General features: G+C 37.9%; 1 protein-coding gene across 6 annotated transcripts in view; it reads left to right on the plus strand.

Moving 5' to 3' along the window:
* Nucleotides 1–27,002, plus strand: part of ATPSCKMT (ATP synthase c subunit lysine N-methyltransferase) — a 28,251-nt gene extending 1,249 nt beyond the window's left edge. For 2 of the 6 annotated variants that reach the window (XM_063326178.1, XM_063326176.1), the window contains exons 3-5: nt 1,980–2,117; nt 3,292–3,342; nt 8,174–21,790. In XM_063326178.1, the coding sequence (XP_063182248.1) occupies nt 1,980–2,117; nt 3,292–3,342; nt 8,174–8,371 (387 nt within the window). In that variant the 3' untranslated portion in view covers nt 8,372–21,790. The other 4 variants (XM_063326180.1, XM_063326179.1, XM_063326182.1 and 1 more) reach the window with 4 other exon arrangements.
* The last annotated feature ends 956 nt before the right edge of the window (nt 27,003–27,958 follow it).

A 27,958-nucleotide genomic window follows, 5' to 3' on the forward strand; every position in this document is an offset into this window, starting at 1 on the left:
ATTTGCACTGCATTCATGTGAAAAGGTGCAGTTGAAGTATTGGTATTACGATTGCCAAAGAAACTGTGATTCCACATAGGTCTATAGCTGCAGCATGTGAAACTGAGATTAAATAGCACTGTGCTTTTGGAGCTGCAGCTCTATGCTTGTTGTATAAAGGTGATAGAAGAATAAAAGAAAATGAGAAATGATTAATGGATTACAAGAATAAAAATCCTGGTATTGTAAGAACTGAAGTCTTTACACCTTTGTGTGATGCTGGCTGCCCTGCTTCAAAATGAATGTGGTGGAACTAGCATAACTACTAAGAGAAATGGTGAGAATTGCCAAAGCGATACTGTGCTTCCCGGACATTGTCTGAACCCCTATTTGTGAAATGCGGTGGTGAGGGTATAGTAGAGAATGGTGTGGGTTTTTCTGTAGGTGCAATGTTTTGTGTTCCATTTCCTAAATGTCTGCTTCAAGTCAATTTCAGCAACAGGATGGTGCACTTAGTGGGTTTTTGATTGAAACAAGTAAGTTCTTGAACGCTACCTTTGTCCATATTTCATTTGAATGAGTGAACGATTTGTCCACACTAAAAAAATTGATTTGGAAATCCAGATCTGTGAAGGTGGCTTAGGAGTTGTGCCCAAGTAGGAAACAGAAAAGCATGTAGGTATGCGAGAACTGGAGTTTCTGATGCCCTCTCTGCTTAGCATTTTGGCTGTTGACCCTCATCTGAGGCACCTAATTTGTCTAGGTACTGTGTTTTTAATTCTGATTTATATATATATGTGCCTAAATGGAGACTAAGGACTACTTGGAGGGCCAGGTGCCTAAAATGGAATGCATGGTGTTGCCTTAACGCATCTGTCCTGAAAAAAGTTGAGCTTCTGTTCAGATGCTTTTAAATAGTTCGCACTTACTCGGTTGTAATTGGTGGATAAATGTTTTTATTTCCAAACATGGTAAAAATGTCAGATTTTTTAGTATATTTGCAAATGCTGTGTGCATGATAGAAGATGCATTATTTTAGTAGCGTGAAACACACTGTTCAGATAACGCTGTTTGAGAAGTTCTGTTAACAAATGTGTACTTCCTGATTTCACCTCGCCTGTTCTGTAATTCATAGTTCGTCAGTCTTTTCCTGATCCAAGTGTTTAAGCCTTTTAAATTCTCACTTAAACTTTCATTCTAGAAACTGGTGCCTTTTAGTATTTTCATAATTTTTTTCTTTTTCTAAAAAATTGGTTGGTTTGGATCTTTTTTGAAGGTGCTTGCAATATAGTTTAAAAATTCTAAATCTTAAAGTCTAATTTAGAGGAATGTCTTTGAAAATCTATGTGTTATCTGAATTACCTTTTGCCTTTTAAAATGATATATGAAGCTTAACATTGGGTGAAAGTGGTATTGTGGATTTATGTGTGTGGGTTTTTTCAATCTTTTAGCTGATGTTTAAATTTTTGACCTACATCTTTTTTTAAATGTGGGTCAACAGGTTGCTTTCATACTCTTTCTATTGGTAGGTCATTTTGACTCTGATTCAGGGATCTCTCAAGTGCCTACCAATCACTGCTTTTCAAATAAGTTAAGTGCTCCAATTATGAGCATATCTGCTTGTGTATTTATTTCACTGTTCTCTCCATGGTCAATTTTGGTACTCTTTAATTCCAAGGTAGTATCATGAATATGTTAAATTAAACTTTTATGTAAATCATAGACTTACTACAGCCTTACAGCTTTGCCCTGTGAATATTTAAGTGGTTCATTTTGTTGGTCTGAATATATCTAATAATTTCAATGGGACTAATCATAATAGTAAAATGTAGTTTGAGTTTTTGTTCGCTATACTGCTAATATGTTGGGGATTAAAACCTGAGTGATTTACAGAAGTGCATTCTTTTAATTTATATTGTAAATAAAACCAACTGTGTGCTCCTGTTTAGATGAACACAATTTCTCCGTCTCTAAGTGAAGATTTGTTTTCTTCCTTGTAGGTGATAGCAGCTGCAAAAAGGGGATTCAAAGCTGTTGGTTATGAATTAAATCCCTGGCTAGTCTGGTACTCTAGATACCGTGCATGGAGAGATGGGGTACATCAGAACACCAAATTTTATATTTCAGACTTATGGAAGGTAGGTGGTGAAGTATGTGAGAATGAATCTGGGATGTTTGAGAGATTTCCATGATTTGGAGATACTTTCTTCAAAGAACCAGAATGCTGTCTGGCCACAAGGTGCTGCATTGGGCTTTGAGAAAAGTACTTGAGCCCATAGAAACGAGACTCACAGCACAATACACTGCTCTGCTGGTTTTGTCCTTCAGTGAAGTGCTGTCCTTTTTCAGTACAGACTCCTCGAGCACACTATGTCATGCTTGTGCCTGATGAATGATGTGGGGTGCTGTAATGTCAGGCTTCACTGGCAGCTGATCCTGTGGAGTCAGTAACAAGACCCTTATTCACCTAATGTGCAAGATCACAATCTCATCTGACGTTTCATTAGATGCGTTCTTTTCTCACTGTGCAATGTGATACATGGTTTTGAGTGTTGCTTTAAGGTAACATGTACATGTGACTGAGATTTTTTTCTTCACGATTTTCAATCATTTGAGTCACAACTGCTTCTTTACTGCTTTTTTGAGTCATATTTATGTGGGCCTCTCCCCTGCTATTCGTGTCAAAGTTCTGGGGTTTTTTTTGTTTGTTGTTTGTTTTTTAATTTTATTTTACTTGGGTGGTGTTGTTGTTGTTGGTTTGTGTTTTCGTGGCTTTTTTTTTTAAGAATGGCATTTTATAATGGATAAAGTGGGTACCAGGAGTTTTGGGGAAAAGCGTAAATGTACTGTTTATATCTTTGTTCTGAGAGGAGCCTAGGAGGATTTTCAGGGCACTGACTAGAAGAACCCAGGCATTGGAATGCCCGGCAAATTTTTATAGCTAGCTAACATTTAACAAAAGTAGGGGCAAACTTAAAACATACAACATTTTAACATATATAGGAGCTGTAGAAGAACTTAGCCACGAGTAAAGTCATGTAGGTATTTTCCAAAATAATACTTCCTGTGCTACTAGAATTGATGCCATATTCTTGGACAGGCAGTAGAATTTTTTGTTTTTCAGCAGTATAAAGTTGTCTTTATGTGGAAATTTACGTGATGCAAAGTTGATATTGGAGTTCCTTTCTTATTCTTGTTCCAAATCCCTGTTGAAAGAAGTGCAGCTAGAAGGATTAGGGGAAAAGAATGGTGAGAACTTCTCCAAGCATAAATGCCATTTTCATTAAGATTTGTTCTCAAATTTTATTTTAGGTTTCATTTTCACGTTATACGAATGTTGTTGTTTTTGGGGTACCTCAAATGGTAAGTTTACTATTTTTTGCATTGTTTAATTATTTTAATATCAAGGCATTCAGTGTTAGTACATTCATCTGCAAAATGAACCAACCTGCAGAATGTCAAATGTAGTTGATACTAATATTTTGATACTTAATTGTTGCTTATTAATATTACCATGATAAAACCTGGGATAGTATGCAGACTGGAGCTTTGAAAATATATGTATTTTTTTGAGAAGTATTTTCTGTCCATTAGTTCACAACCAAAATGAAAATGGCTGTGCTCAAGTTGCTAGGGGGGGAAGGTGATAGATTAGTTCTTGAAAATTTCAGTTTTTCGTACTGGAAAACCGTTGAGTTTGCAGGGAGAGAATGGAGTAGGAAGTTGTCTACAGCTGATTTTTGGGAACCTTGTTAGCGGATTGAACTTACGTTCTTTTCCAAAAAACACATCACCCCAAATAGGCCAGCAGCTGGTATATTAAAATAATCCTTTGCCCATGTTAGACTGTGAGGGTATGGGAAGAGAGACAGATACTCAAGTATAATTGCTAGAGTACAAGTCTACAAATTCTTTGCCTTTTACAAAGGCTTTGTAGCTTGTGTTCATTGTGTGTCTGGGGAAAACGCGTTCTTCAAAACCGGTGTAGAAATTGAGTTGCATAGTGACTGCTTTAGTGATATATTCGATACATTCCATCAGGCTTTACATTCACTTTGGCTTTCAGCTTGATCTAGTTCTCTTTTTCCTAGAATAGAAAAAAAATCTTAAATATTTAAATATTCTCGAAGTTTTGATTTAATATTAGAATATTCTATATAGGTTGAATGCATGTGGAGGAATAAAACAGAAATATCCCATAAATGCTACTGTGTTGCTTCTTGCTCTGCTAAGGCAGATGTGGGATGAAATGGGTAAAGAGATTTATGTGATGCTATGCTGTACAACATACACCAATTATATTTCTGTAGTAGTAAGAGGAAGATGGAACAAGAGGTGTAATAAAGCATCCTTATTCTCTACTTCGTCTTTAACAGCATTGGAATTAAATACCTACTTGAGATTCAAATTGTAACTCATGGTGGAAACTGAAAACACTTTATTTTTTTCCCCGCCCTGCTTTTTTGGGCTGCATATTAGTGAGAACTATGATGTTACTTGTGCTACAGTTGTTGCCAGGTTTGTATGTTATGTATCTAGCTTGGGTTCCAGGAGAGGGCAGTATAAATATTTGAATTTGCAGTCAAATTCTGCAATTGCACTGAGGGGCAGGTGAAGAAAGATATTTCAGTAAATTAGAAATAAACAAATGCCCTGGGGAAAATGTGAGTAAACGTAGCAGAAATACTGGCTTAACTTTAAATGTAACAGTATAAAGTGAGATAAATTAGTAACAGCTGTGATAGAAAGAGTAGCTATAGGGCTCAGAATAACTTCAGTAAATACTAGGCTAAATTATTCCAATAAAAATACTCTCATAAATGTAACAGTTACAAACACATAAACTACTGTGTTTCCTGAGCATTTGTTTGCTCATGATCCCCTTTAAATTTACTGTGGAAGTTCTGGATTCTTAGTCTCCCGAATGACTAAATTGATTTTCTAGAAACTGTAATGCATTTTGTCTTTTTTACTGAGAGCAATAGATCTCTTTAGCTTTTTTTAATAATACTGGTCTGATTTGATGCTGTCACACAGTGCTTTTATGTTGTATCCAAGATTAGTTTACAGAACTTGGTTTTATTGATCTTCAAGGAAGACTAAGACCTCTCTGTTCTTGCAAGCATCTGGGGGAAGGTGTGTTTGTCTATGAGTCACTGCAAAGAGACTTTTACTTGCTCCAGGTGGGATGACAGAATTCTTTGCAGGTGTTTGTGTTCACAGCTTCTGTGTATTTTAACTGATTATATACTGTACAAAAGGTTTATTAAACTGTATATCTATGTAGACATACAAAAAAATCCAACCCACTTTGATATAAAATACAGTATGATTATAACACCTAATACTACTTAGAGATTTAGCTTAAAAACTACTTTGACTGTTTGGTTCAAGGATACAGTTCTTTTTGACTGAACTATTAATGAAGTTTTCCAATTTGAGGTAATATAGACATGAGTTGTCAATAATTTTCATAATTGTTCATTAAAAATTAGGCTATGTCTATATTTGTTATTTCTGTAACAACTTAGTCCTTCCTTTTCTGGTGTCTCAGCTCAGTCTGAGACACCAAAATGGGCTTATTTTTCTAGTTTATTTAAGGTGTGGTAGCAAAAATGTTTAAAAGCATTTGCTGTATGGATGAAAGCAGAGCACAGAATGCTTAAAAATATTCAGCGGCAACTCTTTGATATATTAGATCTATGACTATAATTTTCCTAAAATATTCCATTGTAAGCTTAAATGCAGCTATAATGGGATGTTAGATCAAAGGCACACCCTGCATGTATGTGATAGTGGGAGGTATCTGCAGCCTTTGGAAATACATTTTTTTGAGTCAGCCTTGTTTTCTAATAATGTTCTGTTGTGTTTTTTCTTTTTTTTTCTGAATTTTTAATTTCTTTTGTGTCCTTTGTGATTTAAATTGAGCTGTATTTGTTTTAACTGTTTAATATCTGAATGCTATGTCGTGTTATCAAAGTCAATAGATTTTTTACATGTAATAGAAGTCAATTGTGGAGCTTGCTGTTATAATTACTCCCTGAGATAGATGCAGTATGTAAGAATAAAAGGAATTCCAAATGGATGTGCACCAGTCTACTTAAGTGTAACATCATACTTTTCCAAAGGACAAAAATGTCTGAATCTATCAAGTTTCATTTTTTTCAGAACATAATCACTATCTGGGTTGGGAAAGAAATTTCTTTGAAGTCTAGATTGGTTAATTCATTTTTCAATCCATAGCAGAATTATAAAGTACTTATTGGAGATAGAGTATCTGACTGGGCAGGGTGTTGCGCTGTTCTGGAAGAGTAGTTATATTTCCTTGGCTTTCGTTATCTGCTCAATTTTTGCAGATGGAGGAAAGCTGGACTATAGGCCTTTGACCAAGGAGAGCTGCACAGCGGTAGTTGACAAGGTCCCTGACAGCATCCTTCTCTCTAAATTGGAGAGAGATGGATTTGATGAATGGACTCGACTCTTCGTTGGATAAGGGTTTGGCTGGATGGTTGCATCCAGAGGGTAGTGGTCAATGGCTCAATGTCCAGAGGGTAGTGGTCAATGGCTCAATGTCCAGATGGAGATCAGTGATGAGTGGTGTCCCTCAGGGATCCATATTGGGACCAGTACTGTTCAGTCTCTTCATCAATGACAGACAGTGTGATCAAGTGCACCCTCAGCAAATTTGCAGATGACACCAAGCTGAGTGGTGCCGTTGACACACCTGAAGGACGGGATGCCATGCAGAGGGACCTGGGCAGGTTTGAGAAGTGGGCCTGTGTGAACCTTATGAGGTTCAACAAGGCCAAGTTCTGCACCTGGGTCAGGGTAATCCCCAGTACCAGTACGGGCTGGGGGATGAAGGGATTGAGAGTAGCCCTGCTAAGAGAAGGACTTGTGGGTAATGGTGGATGAAAAGGTGGAGGTGAGCTGACAATGTGTGCTCGCAGCTCAGAAAGCTGCATCCTGGGCTGCATCAAAAGAACTGTGGCCAGCAGGTTGAGGGAGGTGATTCTCCCCCTCTGCTCTGCTCCGGTGAGACCCCACCTGGAGTATTGCGTCCAGCTCTGGAGTCCTCACCACAGGAAAGACATGAACCTGTTGGAGTGGGTTCAGAGGAGGGCCACAAAAATGATGAGAGGGCTGGAGCACCTGTCCTATGAGGACAGGCTGAGAGAGTTGGGGCTGTTCAGCCTGTAGAAGAGAAGGCTCTGGGGAGACCTTATAGTGGCCTTCCAGTACATAAGAAAGACGGGGACAGACTTTTTAATAGGACCTGTTGCGATAGGATGAGGGTTAGTGGTTTTATACTAAAAGAGGGTAGATTTAGAGTAGATATAAGGAAGAATTTTTTTACGATGAGGGTGGTGAAACACTGGAACAGGTTGCCCAGAGAAGTGTTACATACCCCATCTGTAGAAACACTCAAGGTCAGGTTGGACGGGACTTTGAGCAACCTGATCTAGTTGAAGATGTCCCTGCTTATTGCAGGGGAGGTTGGACTAGATGACCTTTAAAGGTCCCTTCAACCCAACCTATCTATGATTCTATGTGCTGTTTCATACAGTACCTCTGCAGGGACTGACATGCATCTGTTAACAGGCTGGAGCCAGCAAACCTCATTTTCAATAGTATTGAACATAACAGTACTTCATCGTTCAGTGACAGCAGAATGTTTGCTTTGGGTTGTTGGCCATATGACATTTTGAGTGTCCCAGGATCTGTTTTGGTGTTTGGACGGAAATTATGAGAGGCATTGGCCTTTGAGTATCACATAATAGTTCATATGACTTGGGATGTCATAAATAGCATAAATTCAGGGGACTGAACTCTCATTCTTTACAGTGAAGAATCCCACTGAACAGAATCATGAATTGGAATCTGTAAACTCTTTTCTTAATTTATGTGTTTTTTTTTTATCTAAGGGGTTATCTATGAGTTTTGTTTGAATTTTTAGGACTTAGAGTTATGATTCTCTTGATCTCACCAATTAGGGCACAATAACCATTTTCTAGTTTTAGATATTTGTCAATGCATCGAAGACAAAATGGATATCATGAATACTTTCCTAATTTTTCATCCAAAAATTCCTCAAACCTTGGACTTCTAAACACTTGAATTCGAATGCTTCTGTTCAAATTTGAATGCTTCTGGTTTTTACTGCTTCTGAAAGCTTTTTATTGTTGCTCAACAGATGCCAGAGTTGGAGAAGAAGCTAGAAGAAGAACTTGAATGTAATGCCAGAATCATTGCCTGTCGTTTTCCTTTCCCTTGCTGGGTCCCAGATCATACTACTGGAGAGGGAATAGACACTGTGTGGGCCTATGATATGAAACGTTCTAGAGGGTGTGAAACAAAAATCTTGGAAATTACACCAGAGACAGAATTGTAAACATCTTGGTTTTGTGCTGAAATTTTCAGCTTTGACTTCACCTGTTAAAGACCAGACTAACATGAATAGAGCCGAGGATTTGGAGATACATATTCACTAAAATAACTGAAGTACACTGGTTATGTGAAAGCACAAAAATGTTAGTGAAACATGTAGTGAAATGGCTTAATGTAGTTAGCAAAAATGATGAGAAAGTTTTATGAAGTGGCAAACTTTAATATGGAAAATGGTATAAAACATGGTTCACTACTGTTAAGGGGAATATATGTATAAGTTAAAATGCTCAAATTGGCGAACTTAATATGTGCATTCTTTCTGATCCTACATAGCATTTGTTATTGGTGTTGGAAGTGGTGTGCAAGTGGCTTCTCAAATGAGCCATGGTGCCCAACTGTCTTCATTATGTATGCCAAGTAGGCATAATGCTGCATACATCAAACCGATGCAGACTGAGTATGGTGATGACACCAGTTTTACACCTCAACCTTGAATATGTGTTTTTAATGTTGAATGTGATAAACCAAGCAAATACAACAAGTTGTTTATTCATTAACACAAGTACAGCCTTTGATTATATTAATTTATTTTTATTTAACTTGTTATCTGAAGACAATACTGCAGAAAATGAGCTCTTACTGAACAGTTATTGGTGTAAGCCTTTGCAAATAACCATGATTTTTCCCAACCTCTCTGATTTAGGAAGGGTTTCAAAAGTCACCTTCTTGGCAGTGATGTGTCACTACTTCTGTATGTTTAAACCATGGGTAAGGTATGGGTGAGACTTTAGTGTGTCATGAAGACTGTCTCTGATTCCAGAACTAGTTGGTCTGGTTATCTTGGTTAAATCTGATTAGACCTCCTTTAATTTATAGTTAGATTGTAAGGAAGGTTTTCAATCAGGCTTCTTTTTCGCCTCTACTTTGCTGAGCCATGCCATCTGATGAGATTTCAAACTCGTGGCATTGGTTCATGGCTTTTCCTTGGAAGTGAAACAAGTTCTCCTGGTCTTTTTGCTGATACTGGTTTGCAGTGGGGTGCTGGCACTGCTGTGATATTTTTCTTTTCTAATATAGTTACAGCACTCTTCTATTTTTTTTAATTCTGCTTACTTGGTCTTTCTTTTGGTTCCCATGTAAGATTTGACTGTTTTCACCCGTTAAAAGTTCATAGTTAGCCTCCCTTGAACCCAGTTAATGTACAGACTATTTGTTAAGCAGTGACTATGTAAGTTTGTCAGACCTTTGCATATATGATACCTATAGAACGAAGCTAAAACAGGCTAGGGAATTGTCACCTGACTTCTAGGCAATCGTTACCGCAGATGAAATTAGCTCAGGCCAAGATAAGTGCTGAGACCCTGTAATTTCAGGTAAATACAAAGCCTGTGACATTTTATTAGGCATTGGGAAAGCACGTTTGCTGGACTATAGTATGTGACTTGAAGAGAAGTTAAATGTTATTTGGGATGTATAGTCTTCAGTTACACATGTACCCAGGCTTTTCTTTTTTTTTTTTGGTGGGAGGAGGAAGGAGAATGTAAAATATAAATCTACACTGAGGAATTGAAATGCAGCAGTTGAATAGTTGCATCCTGATAATGTACACAAAGCAGGAAAAGAAAGAGGCAAATATATCCACTCTGGAGTCGGCAAAGGAGAGATGATTTCAGCCTTGGGTGGCGAGGCACAGCTGTAAATGTGGAGACTGTATGTATTGAAGAACACTGATATCTGGCAAGCTGTCTTTTACAACCTTTCACTGCAGTGTAACATAGTGCATCTTGTAAAACTGTACTAAACTTTTTCTACTGTGATTTAAGTGTTATAATTATTACGCAGTGACAGGACAGGGCTACAGTGGCTTTATCTAAACTGGCTGAATTTACTTTAATATCCCAAGGCCATAAAACTGGAATGTCAGACAAAGGAAATCTGACATGATTTCTATTGAAAAAGACCATACAAAGGGTAAATTAGCTAATCAATCAGAGTCCTTCCCTGAATGATTATAAAGGAAAAGAGGAGACAAAAGACTTTGAACAAGTGAATTGTGACTTATCTGCAGTGCAGTGCTTTGACACAAGTTTTTACTGCCTATTTTCAGTAAAGTTAGTTTGCAGGGAATTAAGCTGATACTGTTTCTACTGTGTTTGACTATATATTTGTCTATTGCATTGTCATTTGCCTGTTAAAACTGAATTTCTCAATTCTGCCTATGGTAACTTCTTAGTACTTCTTAGCTACCACCTATTGCTCCAGAAATATTTGTTGAAGAGGGTGAGATAGAATTAATGATGTGATGGCCTGAGCTCCAGGAGTACTAAGTGCTGTCCTCAAGGCAAGGAGAGATTTATGAATGCTTTTAAAGTGAAGCAGAGGGCTGGTTCTTGCTCTGGCCATTTACTTTTGGGGACCTAAACTGGGATAGACAGTGGTCTGAAGGGTCAGTATTCCTTGTTACATACGGAAATGTGCTGTATTTCCTGTTGCCATGGCTGAAGTGTGAAATGGAAAGCAAATCACAAACTCACAGAATGGTGGGGGTTGGAAGGGACCTCTGGAGATCACCTAGTCCAACCCCCCTGCCAAGGCAGGTTCACCTAGAGCAGGTTGGACAGGAACGCATCCAGGCGGGTTTTGAATGTCTCCAGAGATGGAGACTCCACCGCCTCTCTGGGCAGCCTGTTCCAGTGCTCTGCCACCCTCAAAGTAAAGAAGTTTTTCTTCGTGTTCAAATGGAATTTCCTGTGTTCCAGTTTGTGCCTGTTGCCCCTTGTCCTGTCACTGGGCACCACTGAAAAGAGTCTGGCTCCATCCTCTTGACACCCACCCTTTAGATATTTATAAGCATTGATGAGGTCCCCTCTCAGTCTTCTCCAGGCTGAACAGACCCAGGTCTCAGACTTTCCTCATAAGACAGATGCTCCAGCCCATTGATCATCTTTGTAGCCCTCCGCTGGACTCTTTCCAGTAGTTCCTTGTCTTTCTTGAATTGGGGAGCCAAGAACTGGACACAGTACTTCAGATGTGGCCTCACCAGGGCAGAGCAGAGTGGGAGGATGACCTCCCTTGACCTGCTTGCCACGCTCTTTTTAAAGTACCCCAGGAGACCATTGGCCACCTTGGCCACAAGGGCACATTGGTGGTTCATAATCAACTTGTTATCTACTAGGACTGCCAGGTCCCTCTGCAGAGCTGCTTTCCAGCAGGTCGATCCCTAACCTGACCAAAGTCATCTCTCCTGAAGTCCAGGGTTGTAATCCTACTTATTGTCCTACTTCTTCCATGCGGGATCGTGAACTGCACCTTCACACGGTTGCTGCAGCCACGGCTGCCCACAACCTTCACATCCGCAACCAGTCCTTTTTTTGTTGGTACAAGGTCCAGCAGTACACCTCTTCTCGTTGGCTCCCCCACCACCTGTGTCAAAGTTATCATCAATGCTGTGCAGAAACTTCCTGGACTGTGTAAGTCTGACTCTAATGCCTTTCCAGCAATTAACAGGGTGGTTGAAGTCCAGGGCCTGTGATTGTGAGGCTGTTCCCAGCTGTCTGTGAAAGGCCTCATTGACTTACTCTTCCTGATCCAGTGGTCTGTGGTAAACACCCATAACAGTGTCACTGATATTAGCCTGCCCCTTAATTCTTACCCGTAAGCTCTCAACACGTTCTTCATCCACCCCTAGGCAAAGCTCCATATGTTCCGGTTGCCCTCTAACATAAAAAGCAACTCCACCACCTCGTCCCGCTGGCCTGTCTTTTGCCCTAATTTACAAAGGGGGACTGGGAAAGCATTTTCTTACATTGTCCTCAATTTTTCTATCACTTGCTATGTTCATTTGATAGTTTACGAGATTAAATACTTAACTGTGACTTCAGTTATCACTGCATGGATTATTACGTTGATACACTTCAATTAGTAGGGTAGTGTATTATGATTTCGTTGATATGCTACTTCAGAGTACAAATTTGTTTCTTCTGAAAACCAGGAAAGCCTTAGAGAACTGGTTTAATCAAATTATAGAGTAAGTCTGAAGCCAAAAGAAGGAAACCTTCAGGCTACACGTGCTGTTCAATACCAAAGTAATTCAGATACGCAGAAAAACCTATAGATTATCTTTGTTTATGTCTTCTAGTAGAATCACTTGCCTTTTGGGAGTCACTTGTTTCATTCCATCCTTGCCCTGCCAGATCTTGGCAAAAAAGTTGCTACGTTGCTGAATGAGTAATGCTTTCCTGAAATATTGTAGAATTTCATCTGTTTGACTCCTAGAGAACTCTGACCTGTATTATTTTCAGACTTTCAAATTTTTTCTTTTTCTTTTCTCTTTTTTTTTTCCCATTGAGACACATGATGTTCCCACAAGGTTTGTGATGCAAGATCAGTTGTACCAATGCAGTGCTTGAGTGCTACAATTCTAATTTTGTAGTTTTCTATTCTGCATAAACTTGCTTTCTAGGGAGAAGGAGAGGGGTATGGCTACAAGAGAGCCATCTGATATGCAGGTTGCTCAGTATAGTATGCTGCACAGTCACAACAGCTATACAGCAATGTCAGACAAGCGTGTCCAGATTTGTTTGTGAAACGTGCACACATTTTGTGAGCTTTAGGCATTTCCATGTTTACTGGGTGTATTGAAGTTCTTGACTTATCTTTTGGAGTCTGATAAATGCTGTCACTTAATCTAATATTGCTCTAAGGAAGTTAATCCTCTGTCTCTGAGCTGCTGTTTATTTCGGACTCATGAGTTGTAGCTGAGTAAGAAGGTACAGAATCAAATTTAAAATAAGCCGGTTGAATGCGTGGGGTCTTTGGCGGGGGGAAAGTTCCAAACCCAAGGCTTTGGGAAAGTCTTTCACCCTTAATGAAGGACACAGCTCAGCAGGTGACAGAGATCTCCTGAATTCTGCATAAATTTTTTTAAGAATGATTTGAGCTTTGCTCTTCTCGTGTGTGTGTTCTTTAAAAATTATTAGCATGATAATACCATTCTAAGAACAAGTAAATAAGAAGTAAGCAGAGGTAGCATTTTGTTTATCTCTTATATTTTGAGCTATGAGAGGAAAGAACGAAGGGAATCTTATGGCCCAAGTATGACAGTTTGAACTATTGCAAAAGTAGTTTGACAGACTTGCACATCAGCTGTGCATAGTTCTCTTTGGATAGGAGCATCTGTATGAAGGTTGGGCTGTGATGAGCTTTCATTCAGAAATGGGTTCATGTCTGATACCACTACACTTGAATGAACACTAATTCTTGATAGACCTCAGACTTCTGTAGTTTCATTTTTCATGATGGTTTACAAGTACTGAAGTATTTATTCAAGAAAGGACGTGAATCCTTCAAATTCATGATTGAAGAGGGCAGCTTAACATCAGATTTAATGACAGTAAGTTCTGCTCTGAGTGAGGTTTGGTTTTTTACATTTGCCAAGTTTGCAGTTCTTTAGTTTTACAATGTAGCCCCGGCTTGTTTTTCAGAAGTAACATGTTTCTTCTAGAAGACTTCTTGAGTTCTTGATAAGACAGTGTGGCATCTATGTTTAACTTAGAAGTCACACTTGAGTGAGATAGCTGCAGAATTAATATTTTCAGTATTTTTCTTTGTATGATAATCTTTCCCTCAGTAAAGCATACACGAATGAATAGAGACTTATACATGGATAGTTTTCTGAATTCTTCCTCTTATTTAGTGTTTGCTTTTAGTTTTCATATTGTCTTTTTACAATTTGACTATTTGACTTCATAAATTCATCAGATCTTCTCACTTTAATTTTTTTTTTTCTGTAAACTAGTTGCCTTTTTCCCCCATCAACTTTGCAGGAAGACTAAATATGTTAAGGAATGTCTTCTTTCTCTCTAACATTTGAATGTGTATTTAACTAACCTCCTTGATTTATTTAGCAGCCCATATGCTGACATAGCATGACTTTTGTTTCCAGTAAATGAAAGAAAAACACATCCACCCATATGGTATTTAGACTGAAAAAATAGCCTTGGTCTACAACAATTCTGACTATTTAGTAGTTTTAAGTACTTAATTTAACATTTTTATTATACTTCACCACTTGGTAAATGAATACATGCCTTTTATCCGTTCAGTAGTTCTTTGGATATGAGTTATTTGTTCAGGTGGGACTTTTGCTGATTTCTTTTTCTTAGTATAAATTTGGGGTTTCTGTTGGAGGCTCTGGTTGAAATGTCGGACTGATGTTTTTCCTGCGAATTGTGGCGTAGTCCTTGAAAAATCACTGTAATACAATCCAGTGGATTGCTGGCACTGGTAAAAAATTAAGTAAAACCTGCTTACCAGTAAATGTGTTGGGGATATTTTTCAGCTTACTGCATATGTTGTGGTTTTTAAAAATAAAGTAGGTTTTTGAAGACCCATATAAAGCTTGTGGCATAAAGTTTTGAGGTGAGCAGAGGTCTTTGCAAGGTCAGAAACAGTAAATTAATGGCTTTCAACCTGAGGTTTGTGGGTACCTTCTGAGGAATCCACAAAAAGTAATTTAACAAGTAGTTCTACTATCAGCAGGTTTATGTTTGCTGCCCTATTGCTATAATTGCAATATACTGCTATATTTGTTGTGTCCTTCCATTGGAAAATTTTAATGTGTCTGAAATGAACGCTTGAGAATCCCTGAACTAAAAATATGGGTTTACTTCATATTTCACTACATGAGAGCAGCCACGTGGTTTTGCGTATTCCCATTGCATTCTAATAATTCTAGCTTTTTAGTTAATCTATGATAGATCTGCTTTAAGGCTTTTTGGGTTTGGTTTTTTTTTTTTTGGAACTGCTTAAACATGAAACTTGTATTTTAAAAACACCTGATCAGCTGCCACTGAAACCTGTCTAAATAGACTATGGACTCCTTAATGCTGTACTGTCTGTGTCTGTCCATGCCAGAACTCTGATTTAGATGAGGAGAAATGTGTTTAGCTCTTGCATAAGTTCTCTTGTTTCTTGATTGAAAATGGACATGTGAGGAGAGCACACAAAATGAACAATAAAAACTAGAGGATCAGTGTAAGTTCTGGAAGAGAAAAATGGGAGTGCTGTGGGTCATAGCCAAAATCTAAAGGGTCTTCTCTGTCACTGTCACTCTAGCCCCCTAAGGTTTGATGCTGTCTTTTTTTTTCCTAATATTATGTAGCACTTCTTCAAAATGTACTTATTTTTCTGTCTTTCCCATTGTTTTTTCAAGCTTTTCAGATTGTACACACAAAACAAAATAGTTTGTGTTCAAATGGACCATTCTCTAAACTGTCTACAAGAACCCTCATAATCTGTGTTCATGTATATTTTATTGCTGCTTCCTTTTTTTCAGCACATGTAGAAGTTGAATTTATACTCTGACTACCTTTTATGCTCAATGCATAAATAAACTTTGTGGGTATGATCAATACCAATTAAGATTATTTGTAAACACGGATCTCACACTGAAGCAATTCTAAAAAGATTTTGAGCAGGAATAGAACAAGTAATGGTCATGATGTGAAAATACCAATGTTGCTTGTTGACAGGGATGGTGGCGTCTCAGGCCATTCAGATACTTTTAATTTCAGTTGTCAGTCTCAAGCAAGCCAGGGAATGAAAGACAACTAGCAAAGCAGCACTGTTGTGTGGCATTTTAAAATAAATTTCTTTTCTAACACTATCATCACAGGCGGCGTTCTGGTTTCATTTGATTGTTAAGTACTCTTACTGTTCTGATAAAGAGTATGTTGGTGCAAGAATACTATTGGCTGAGCTAAAGCAACTAGTGGGCATCTTGAAGTGCTTTTCTATAGTACTTTCAGATAATTTCTTTATTTACCCTTCCTCTTTCACAACAAGATAACTTCAGAGTGACAGCATTACAGATTTAAAATGGAAACTACATTTATCACCCTTAGAAGTTAAAGATTAGGAAGCAGCTTCTAATATGAAAAACGTTGCTGGCTTCGGCAACTGGGTTTTATTTACCAGAGCGCATTCAGTATAATGTAGGTCAGATCCAGACTGACTTAACGAATGGTTTAAGTTTCTTAGAAGAAGTTAGCACTTTCTGTAAGCCTCCTGGACATGAAATCTGTATTAGGTTGTTTGCTTATTCTAATAAAACTGCTGATCAAACAGCACTCTTCTCAGGCTTATTTGTCTACTGCATGAAAATTAGGTAGTCTAAGCACTTTCCAGGAAAAAGGAAACCCGGATGCTGGATCTTTCATGAGGCTTTGCCTATAGCTGTTTTCCTCATGTTTGTCTGTACTTTGGGTGGTTGCGAACATCAGATGATAAGAGTGGGGACTTTTGCCCACTTGGGTGATATTTACACTGTCTCTAGTAAGGATGAATTAGAGCCTGAAGCATACCTTTAATCCCTTTCAGGCTAATGAATCAAAAGTGATCCTTTCTCTGGTATTGTTTTAATCTGACTCTGGTAAAAATTTCATTTTCACGGGTGTAAAACTAGATGTTGCTTATGATTCATATATCTTTCTGTTCTGTTGTATGCCCGAAGAATCTATGTTGGCGATACAAGTCTCTTTCCATTTCTGTGCGAAATGCACAGTGGATGTTTTATTGGCCTTGAGTGCCTTTATTACTGTGGTGAGAGAGTGTTCCCTCCTGGTGTTGGATATGCAGGTGACTCACTGTCTGAGCTTGGGAGTGCCAGGGTTGTGAATGATGGAGCTTTCTTGTTGGGGTGCTCCAAGCAGTGCTGAACCCAAGGATACCAGAGCTTAAGCTCCACAGCAGATAACCTCATAAAAAGTATTGAGCTTCACTTTGTATTTATTGTTGTTAGCAACCTCCTCCTCCCCAGTCACTGCCTTCCCGCTCTCCCAAATGAATAGCCCTCCCCAAACCTCATTCATCAGACTGTGCTTTTTGGTTTTCAGCTGCTGGTACAAATGACCGCATTACTTTCCAGCTTTGTCTAGCCCATGAGCCTAGTGAGGCCTTCCCAGGTTATGTTGCAGTGTAAGCAGGCTCAATTGTACCTTCAGCTGTCTCAGTCAAGGGTCTGCTTAAGAAATCCTTGTGGTCTGTGAAGACACTGAAACAAGCAGTTCTGGATGCTGAAGGCTTCCTGAAGCTTGCTGTCTTACCATGACGGGACACAGCATCAATGTTTTTGCTGGGCTTTTATAAAGACTGCTTTAGCGCTGCTGACTTTGATCTCCCCCAATTTAGGAACTCTGCAAAGCAGAGGATAATTTCACTCCAGTTTTCCTGATGCCTGATAGTAGTAGAATATTGTTCTTTAGTTTTACACTGCTGTCTGTTTCTGGCACAGCTTAATTATAAACTTTCCTTCACTAGAGGGAAAGACCTAACACCAGAGTTCTCCCTTTCCAGCACATACTTAAGAGTAAGGCTCTTTAACTGAGGGGCTTCCCCTTTGGAAAGTCTCTCAGCAGCACAAAGATCCTGTACCAGTGGAGATGGGAAGCCTTTCTCTCAAATTCCTGTTGCCGATACAGATGCTAATTGTCAGGGCCACTACTAGGAACATGGTTTTCCACCAAGATGTGGTATAATTACCCGTGGCTTAAGGTTAGTTCAAAGGCGTTGATACTGAGTCTGGTTTGGAGGCTTAGAGTAGCAGGACTCTCAGACTGTTTGCCTTTTTTGGGAAATGTCAAAAATCAAGTTTTGCTTCTTATAGTAGCATAATTTCTTTTATATGTCAATAAAAAAATCACAATATATTGATATAATGAAAATACAGCAATAATCTTCTGATATGAATACTCTGGCAATAGACTAAGCTGAATGTTACTGAATGGAGATTTCTAGGTTGGAGAAAGACACAAGTCCCTTCAGTAATCACATGTTGCTCTTATTAACTTTGAGAGAATTTGTTTGCACGTGTTTAAAAAACCCCAAAAGTAGATGCAGAAGATGGCAGTTGGAATGCTAGTTATTAGTTTGCATTCAGCCCTGCAGTAAAATGCAATGTTTATACAGCAGTATTCATTTTCAAACTGCTACTGAATAGTAAATCTAGCAACACTTTTGTAGAGTTGGCTGGTGTTATCTTCACCCTTTATAATTGCAAAAACTCAAGCAAAAAGAGAATTTGTTCAAGACCACAGATGTAATCGGTGGCAATGCTGTGATTAAAATGATTAAGTCTGCAACTGCATGTCTGTGTCTACAGCTGGAAGAATGTATTTTTTTAATTGGCTGCTCCTGAGGGTGGCAGTACCTGTGCGCTTTCACAACTGTGGAGCCAGAGATATAAAGGTCAGATGCTCACACATGCGATTTAGTGCCTTCTTACTGCTTATGACTGCAAGACATAGCACCTACCGTGGTTGTGTCTGTCACGTTCATGATCTTGGTTTTGTCTTATGTTTTTATTAGCTGGTAACTACATTTGGTGTCTCGGGGTTACTGCTTTTAACTGCATTTGCATCCTTCTGTCTCTGTTTATACATGCTACCTTGGAGTAGGGCTCATAATTTGTATTGAAGTATATGGCTTTGCACAGTGTACTACATCTTGGTCCATTTTTGTGTGAGAGTCAGTCTGGTTCTTCTCTATTTTGATGCTTTCCATTTTTTATGACAGAGGAGTTCAAATCCTTGAACAACTTAAATCTGTGGTTAATGAGAGTATTAAAACATAAATTGGCTACAGTCCTGCATAGGTATCCTGACTTTCATATCTTTTTGTTTTACTTTCCTTATAACTTTTTTTTAACCTTTATGCATATTTTGTGTCTTAATTCCCTGAGGACAATTCACTAAACATAAATGAAACTTGATTTTTCTCTTTATGAAGTCATCAGATTGATCTGTCATGGCCTGTGTTAGTAAGCCTACATGTTCTCATTTCTCACTTTTATTTTTGTATTTGTAAGTGTTCGTGGGTACAAATGAGATGAATTGAGAGATGATCTATTTTCCTTATGCCCTAATAACTTTATCCTGCATCAAAATAGCATGTAAAATTGAATGAAGAAGTTTTCTGTTGGTGTGACTTGTCAACAGCTCTTGCTGTCATAACTTTCTGTTCACACCCAAACTCATTTTGCCCTGACGTAACCACCAGTTTTAAGTACAGTTACTGTCTTGATCTTCTGGTTCAGAAGCTGTTTGGTAGTGAACAGTTTAACCAGCTGAAAACCAGCACTGATGCATGTTGTATTTTTCTGCTTGGAAAACAGGCTGCTGAAATCATCTGTGGAATCTTCCTAGATTAGTTGCTTTGACTATTTTTTCTAAAATATGAGGCAACAACTTGACACCAACTCTAAATATGAACAAACCCATGGCAAAATGCTTTCTCTACCATATGCAGGAAAATGTGTATTAAGCAACATATGAACTAATACACTAATTCCACCATGGCAATCAAATTGCCTATCTACCAGTTAAGTAAATAGTCAAAGTTTGTCAGCCCAGGAACAAAGCTGTAAACAGCATTGCTGGTTTCTGCCTCTTATCGCAAAATCATCCTAGTCTTGCCAAAAAAAAAAAAAAAAGGCAATTCAGAATGAGTATACAGAAAAGGCTGCTTGAGACAGTTTTCTATGCAGCAAAATGAATTACTTGTTTGGGGTTGTTTTCCCCCTAGTTGAAAAATTCCCCAGCCCTGAGACTGAAAGGGTTTCCTCTGCATGGCCTCATGCAGAGTAGTACTTTGCTTCAATATGTTCACACATGTTATTCATACCACTAGAATTACATAAAATAGGAAAAGGTGCTAGGGAGAACGGTAGTCACCAACAATTAGGTAGCATTATCCAGCCATAGCAACGCTACTTCTGTCATGCCACATTGATGGTACAGCAAGAGTCATAAGATTAGGTAAAAATCAATACACTTTTTCATCTAGGGCCAAGAAGGGAACGAACAATGCAAAAAGGACAACTGAATCGAAAAAGATTAAATCTGCATCTGAGGAGCAAGAAGCCTATATACTACCTGCTTTCAAAATGGTTGTTGAAAAGTGATAGAGAGGAAATGTCTATCTTTTGATTTAAATTGTTTTCCTTATTAGAGAGTTGTTACACTGTCTATTATATCTATATGCTTTAGGAAATGCCTGTTCCGTAGACTGCTTTAATATTTAACAGATTATGCTGATAAAAACTATTTGAAAAAACATTTGTCCTGCAATTTGTATTAAAAAGAAAAATAAGACCTGTTTGTTAAGGGTGAAAATAATGTAGGAAACTGGTAAAAACTCTGCCTATCTGTAGTGTAGTTTTGTCATAAAGAAAGCTGGTTTGGGGTGGGGTTTGTTTTGTTTTTTGTTTGTTTGGGTTTTTTGAGCAATTGTACAACAGAATTACAATTTTAAGGATCAAACATCTGTACTGCAAATGCCAATTTTCAACATGTTTAGATGGATAATCTGCTGGAATAGATTACAATCCTTTTAAATTTGTTTACTGCATAGAGCACTCTGAATTTATACCATATGCTAGTCAGTCTCAATAAAAATGTATTTTCTTCTATGTTGCAGGCTAAGAATGTTACTGGTACATGGTACCAATAGGCACCAAAGATTTCAGAAACAGATTTATTATATTTCATAACATTCAAGGCACTAAGATTTCAGAAACTATGGCATTAATGCACCTGTTCTTTAAGAATAACTTGATACCATCTCATTTTAAAATAAAAAGTTTCAAAATCTTGGCATGTTCCATGAATATCTATTTACAATTGATTGGTATGTTATAGTTATAGGGGAGCTGTAAGTTTCAGGACCTGCAAGGACTCTAATCCTTGTTCTGCTTTTTTTAAATTGTTTTTGCTCCTTTCAGTTGCCTTCCATTTTCTGTGTCAAATACTGTTAGTTGGTCTCCAGACGGAAGTCAGACTTTTACCTGTATATCAGCAGTGCCCTGTTTGCCATTTGCTCCCCTCCTGCCTTTTTCCTTCCTACGTGCTAAGTTTATGGAGTTCTCACTAAATTGGTAGAGTTTTTGTTTCAACGTTAGATGCAATTTCTTCGTTTAGAAGATACCAATAGGAGGATTTAAATCAGTGCCTGCACCACATATGTTAAAGTGTATTTTAAAGCGGCCTTATTCCTGGGTAGAAAAGCCCCTTATGGTAAATCTTTTTCAAGGTGCCAGACTGAAAAATCAGTAAAGTAGATGGTATATTCTAGAGAACAAAGTTTATAAAGAACTGTCTTAATGCTTGACCAAAATGAATCTTTTTAAAATAAGCTCTAGGCTGCAGTTGCTGATTGCCTCAATTAAGGAATGTGGGGGAAAAGCAGAGACTGAAAAATCAGATGATGGCTATCCTGAATGTTGCTAGACTAGATGTCCATCAAAAATACACAGAGAAGAACAAGATGTTGAATATACAAGCTTTAGTGAATGGCTCTTTCTTAAACAGTCTTGCCCTCCTGAATATGAGGATCAGAGACCATCTGCAAAACAAGGTGTTGTTTGTCCCTTTGCCAGAGGTCAGAGTTATGCCTGTGCGTTGGCAGAGCCGCAGCTAGGGCAGCTGAAAGCCACGGTTCAGCATGTGTCCAGCAAGCGAGGAGAACCTGGATGCTCACCCAGGGGAGTTTTCACATGGGCTTCTGCCTCTTCTGGAAGGATCAGGTTCTTTTAATCGCTGTTTTCTGGTATTTTCTGAAACAAACTGGGTAAGTGCATGCCAGTAGGCCAAATGCCAAACATGAGACCTAGTGACAAGGACTGAAATACTGCTAGACATGAAGAGAAGGTGCAGCCTTCTCTGAAGTACGTGCTGCAGAGGTGTCTGGCAGTGGCATATTACAGTGAGAAGCTCGGAGCTTTTTTTTTTCTTAGTGTTGGCAAGACACTATTGGTCGTGTTTTTGTGACTTACAAAGTAGAATTAACTTACCATATCCTAAAATAAATCTAGATGGAGGGAGTACAGATATTAATTAGCCTTTCCTAGTGATAAATCACTCTGAAGTGTAATTGGTCTGGACCTACTACATTTTTATATTTGCTGGCTCTTAGCTGATTGAACGTTTTTTTTTTGTCCTTTGGCCTAAAGAAAACGAAGCTGATCTCAACACCAAGGTTGCAGACAACTTCGGCAGGTGGGGATTTAGACGATCATATGCAGTTATGCTAAATCCTACTGAGCTACTCTGAATTCCTTAAATAACTGTGACAGAATTTAATGAAACTAACAAAAACAAAACCTGAATTAGTTTTACCCCAGTCAATATTCTATGTCTGCTTTTTACATGCATTTAGATCATTTAGAAGACTCATTTTGTTATTCTGCTTATCAGGTTCCTGACATTACTTACACATTTTCCTTTATTAGTATTCTTTCAGTATGGATAATATAAAAATACAGGAAATAAATAACCTCTTTCAGTGGGTTGCAGCACTCATTTTGCATGTGAATCTTAGCAGAGGTCACTTAGAAACAGTAACATTTGAACCTCTTGGAAAGAAAATTGAAACAATAATTGCGATGCAGACTTTTAAATCAATAGTTAACCTTGTACCTAGAAGACTATAGTTTTATTGATATTCGATTAAACAACAGCAAACCGGTCCTTTTAGCCTTTTACTGGTCGGTATTGCATGTCATAATATTTGTAACATAACATACGTTTTACACTGTAATCCTTACACAGCATGTTCAGTTTGTTGCTTCTAAACCTTTCTAGATGTAGTTGAACCCCACTTCTTAGGCAAATTATTAACGATAAGGTAGCCAAGTAATAATTTTCTTGCATGCAATTCTTTCTCCTTAAATAGGGGACTGAGATATTGAAAGAAATTGAATACAAGGCAGATGTAACACTTCTGTCACACAATTCTCTAGGTACATGCCTGTGCTTGAATTATTTTATCTGGTATAACTCGTATTTCAGTAACAATTGGAAGACTGAACTGTGATTGAAGCCTGTTGTACGCTTTAATCTTTACCCATAACCATATGTGAAGAAACTTTGTTGGAATAATTATGTTGGGTACGACTGTTTGCCAGACATAGTAAGCACAGAGGCTCTCAGTGTCCACTTTGGCTATTTTCTGTGAAAAGCCATGATTTGGTCAGTGAACTTCCCTGGGCAGACAGAATACGCATCATCTTTTATAACGGCTTCAAGTCATATCTCCAAATGGTTGAAGGAAACTTCAGATTTCTCATTCACCAACTAATGGTCGCTGGGTCGGGGATTCGGAGTATCAGCTATTTCCCATCCCATCCTGCATCTGAAGGCCCAAGCATGACTAGCTGCAAATGGGCCTGATGGGTAGTTTTATTTTATCCATTCTGCAGGTAAGAGGTTTCTGCTTCTTGATGCTCATTGCACTGGACTGTGGACACACACTCTGTGGGGGCTCCCACGTTCTGATTGTCTGCTCCTCATGACCTGGCTCCTGGTGTTGTTTAATGTAGGTTCTGGTGCTCAATCCTGATACCTGTTCATTATCAGCCTGCACCTGCCTTGTCTGCTTCCCTCCTGGCCCTGGGCTTTCATCTGTCCTGGGAGCTCCTGGCCAGACTGACCTCTGTTGGCACCAGTTGGTTAATGAGGACTTGGAAGTTTATTGTGTTTATGAGAGTTGGTGTTTCAGCATTGTTTTTACAAAGCCATTGGTTTCTCAGACGTAACAAGAGCTAATGAAGATTTTAAGCTTTTCGTTAGTTTCAGCCATTTAGAGTGTTATTATTCTCTCGGGGTTGGGGGGGAGGATATAGGTTTTTCTTATCTAAACCATGTTCTGCAAAAGATTTAAATTCCAAAACTGTTTTATTTAGCTCTTTGTGTGTGTGCGTGTCCATGTTTTCACACTTTTGGGTACATTTCGTGCTGTTTTTGTCACGATGACCAGATAGGTTGAGGCTTTTGTGCTCAAAACCCTGACAATAATTTGACTGTTTAATGTTGCAAAATAAAAATTGTCTGCTAATATATTTGACTCTTGAAGCCATTATTTCAATGCAATTATCACAACAAACACTTGTACTATTATTTGGTTTATATTTTAGAGGAGAAGTGCGTTTTCCGCTTTTGCAATAACTGCTTTCTCTTTTTCCTATTCAACGCATAGGCTTGATGTTTTCTGCCACTGCTTTATATACTCAGAACTTGCTGGATAGTAACGTAAGAGTCTTCATATTGTTGTCATATCATCTTAATGAAGGTTAAGCAATGAAGATACAAAGGCTTGCTGTAATGCTGCTCCTCCACAAAAACAGTGGGTGACTTCTGACATCTTCACAGTCTTTCCTTCTGCAGCATTTGCTCCTTCTACCAATTCCTGGTAAATCTGGTATTTGAGCTGGTGCTTGTCTGATGTGGATTTCAACTATTTTTCTTGATCATTTATTTAATAATTAATTTCTTACTTTATGACAATGGTAGCAAGTCTGTGAAAGGCAAAATTGTTCATGATATATGTTAAGTGTTTAAATTTTGCCTCTTCCTGTGCATTTTTTGACTCTTCCTATATATTCCTGTTTTGTTCATAGTCATAGGGAGAAATTATATCGATGCAATGAGATCTAAGTCTTTGATCACCAAGTATGATAAAGGCCATGAAAATGGCAGACCAAAAATGGTTTTATATAGAAAAATGAACAAAGTGTAGATACTCTGAGAATAGCATAGAATACTTAGCTTGCCTGCAAACAAAATGACTTTGGATTTTAACTTTTTGAAGGAAAGCGTAGAAGGAAAGCACTGACTTCTGTTTTTTGTGGGGTTTTGTTTTTTGGGTTGTTTTGTTTTTTTTTCTCTGTTAAAGCTATTCACTGAATTGTGACTTAATTCACAAATAGCTTTGACCCTGGAACTGTATTTTCTGTAAGTAAATAAGCTTTGATAAATATTGCACAGGTCTCTATGCAACATGCCATACAAAGCTGTATATAGATATTTCTGCTCTGGCTGTGTTCTTTTAATTTCTAAAATATGTGGATGACACTGCAAGTTTTACAAAAGCTGAAAAGAGCTCCTTATGTATTATAGTATCTTGTCCAGGTAATATAGTATTTGGGAGAGTGCTATTTGATATAATGGGAATAATCATGTCTCATTTATATAAATGCCAGATCTTTTTTATTATACTGCATAATTTTCCAAGTTTTTGACTTAAGTGCTATTTGGATTTATATTGTATGTAACTGAATTTAACTGAATTGAAATACTTTTCCTTGCTGAAATTAAATATAAGAAAGTGTTCTGTTTTTCAGTGGAAAATAGTCTAGTTGCCTGAATTGTAATCCTTTCTCTGCCTGAGGGAATTTGAAGTCTGTGTCCCTTAGTGTGAAGGCTCAGAACACTCATTCTGTATGAATAATTAAGCAATTCCTGCTGCAGGGGTTTCAAGTTGGGAGTCCCACATCTCAGTAGCCAGTACTGAAGGATAGCCTTGGTGTTAAGATCCTAACCAAGGATGAAGCAATTTCTCTACCACCAGAGGAAAAGATTGAGCAGCAACTCCTTTAAACTTCTCTTACCTCTCTTGTCCCCTGTGTTCCCCATATTTTCAGCAAATCGGTGCCATCCATGCATTGTTATGGTGTGGAAGTGACATGGAAAGTTCTCTGTCCTAGGAAGACTTCACCCCAGTGTTTCCCCATCCAGGAACTGCTGTCTACTCCGCTGTCTCCTCCGTCACCCAAAGGAAGAGTGAAGGGATGCAGGAAAAGGTTGCTGCCAGCACTGGGCACGGTTCTCCTTGCTTCACCCAGCCCCTGGGTTTTGATGATGCTGTCGGTGATGAGGACAAACCTGTTCATTTTCTGTCTGTAATCATTTCAGGCAACACTTTTCTGTCATTATAAGTCTTTTTTTTTTTTTTGGACTTAAAGGACAAATAACAGACCGATAACCCATGTTGCTATCTAGTAAAGTGTCAATTTGGATTATACCCTAAATCCTTAGCTCTGTCTACCAATTATTTGGTATGTGTAAACTGTCTTGATTTCCTGATCTTACGTTATGCATAACCTAATTCATATAAAAACTTAAATATGGACTATAATTAACAGCTTCTTAATATGTAGTCCTTTATGATGTGTTTTATTTTACAGTCTCTTGCAATGCATAATTCAGTAAAGCATTCTGCTGTAGCACAGTGAAAACATGTGCAGTACCATGTTAATATACTTATTGTAGTTTAGTATATTTTACATAGGTGGAATTTTTTCTTTCCCTTTTGAAATACTTTATTTTTTTTAATGTGCTTTGTGGTGACAGAATCTAAAAAAACAACAAAGCTTTAAATACTACAGTCTTGCAACTGAAAACAATATAATTTGTGTTAATTAATGGAAAAGATTTTGTTTGTTTATCTTCAGAATGATGTGAAATATTAAGAAATTTCTTTTTTAAGACAAGAGTGTGATATATTTTACTTGAGAATATTTGGTCAGTAGATGGAACTAGGGTGCCTGTTTTGTTATTTTCACAAGTTTGCGTCTTACATTCACACCAAGAAGGTAAATAAGGTATTTCATATTTAATGTAACTTACTTGAAAACTTTGAATAGTCAATCATCATTTCCTTTCCACAAATGTAATTTAAAATCTGTGATTGAATGACACTCAAAAGTATGACGTTACTTTGTGAAGATGAATGTTATTTGGAAATTAATAAACCCAGATGCTAAAGAGAAGAAAGAATTTGAGATAAAATTTAAACACACCCACCCACCCACCCACCCACCCCCCCCCCCCCCCCCCCCAAAACCAAACAGCCATGGAAAGTTTAAGATTTCAAGTTACAATTCTTGTAGCAATGAAGTGACTTTGTACAGCAAAAGAATTTCAGAGCGCAGTATATTTGCTAGTCAGATCAAGCTAAATGATAAGAAACCAAGAATGGAATAATAGCAAGAATGTGATAAATTGAAAGTAAATCTTGCAGCTCAGTTCTTGCGTGCTGTCGTGCTTGCTTTTCATTATGAAGGGTTCCTATTTAAATCCTTTTGTAGTATATCTGTTTTTGTGTAATTTGCTCATCCTGACAGAGACTTTCTCCTTGAAGTGTTTGCATATCATGAAAAAGAAATCATGGTTTGTTTACAACATCATAATTTTACTGTAATTGTTGATAAAAGTCTGTAGTTGGAAGTTTTCAAGTAGTTACTGTTCTTGGATTGTTTTTCTTTAAATGGGAAATCACTAAGTGTGAAGGTGTTTCTAAAATCAGAAGTTTTCATGCACCTCATGTTTCAGTCTTATGGTAAATAGCTTTTTTTGAAAAAGGAGCTATTTAGGAAACCTTTGTCTTAACAACAGTGATCTGAGGTCATGCGTGCATATGCTTGCAAAAAGTCAATTTCAGATATTCCCTAACTACTTGCCTACTTAGCTATGTTTTTAGTAGTTGATTTCCCATGAAAGGAGTGAAACCATGTTGACATTGAACGAAATCATAATTTACTGACTGTGATCAAATCTGTTGCATAACAAAAAGTCCCTGTTTTGATGTTGGTACAGGGAAACAAAAGTTTTTTATTACTGAAGAGCAATTTCAGCAAGGTGATTTTGCTGGCTAGAGTTAAGTTGTCATGTAAGCACTAGAGTTGGAAGAGAGCTGTTCATTTCCTTACTGCAGAAAAATTGATGGACGCATCTTAAAAAGAGGTGAAGCTGAGTTATCA

This window comes from Chroicocephalus ridibundus, chromosome 2, assembly GCF_963924245.1.
Source record: "Chroicocephalus ridibundus chromosome 2, bChrRid1.1, whole genome shotgun sequence".
Lineage (NCBI taxonomy): Eukaryota > Metazoa > Chordata > Aves > Charadriiformes > Laridae > Chroicocephalus > Chroicocephalus ridibundus.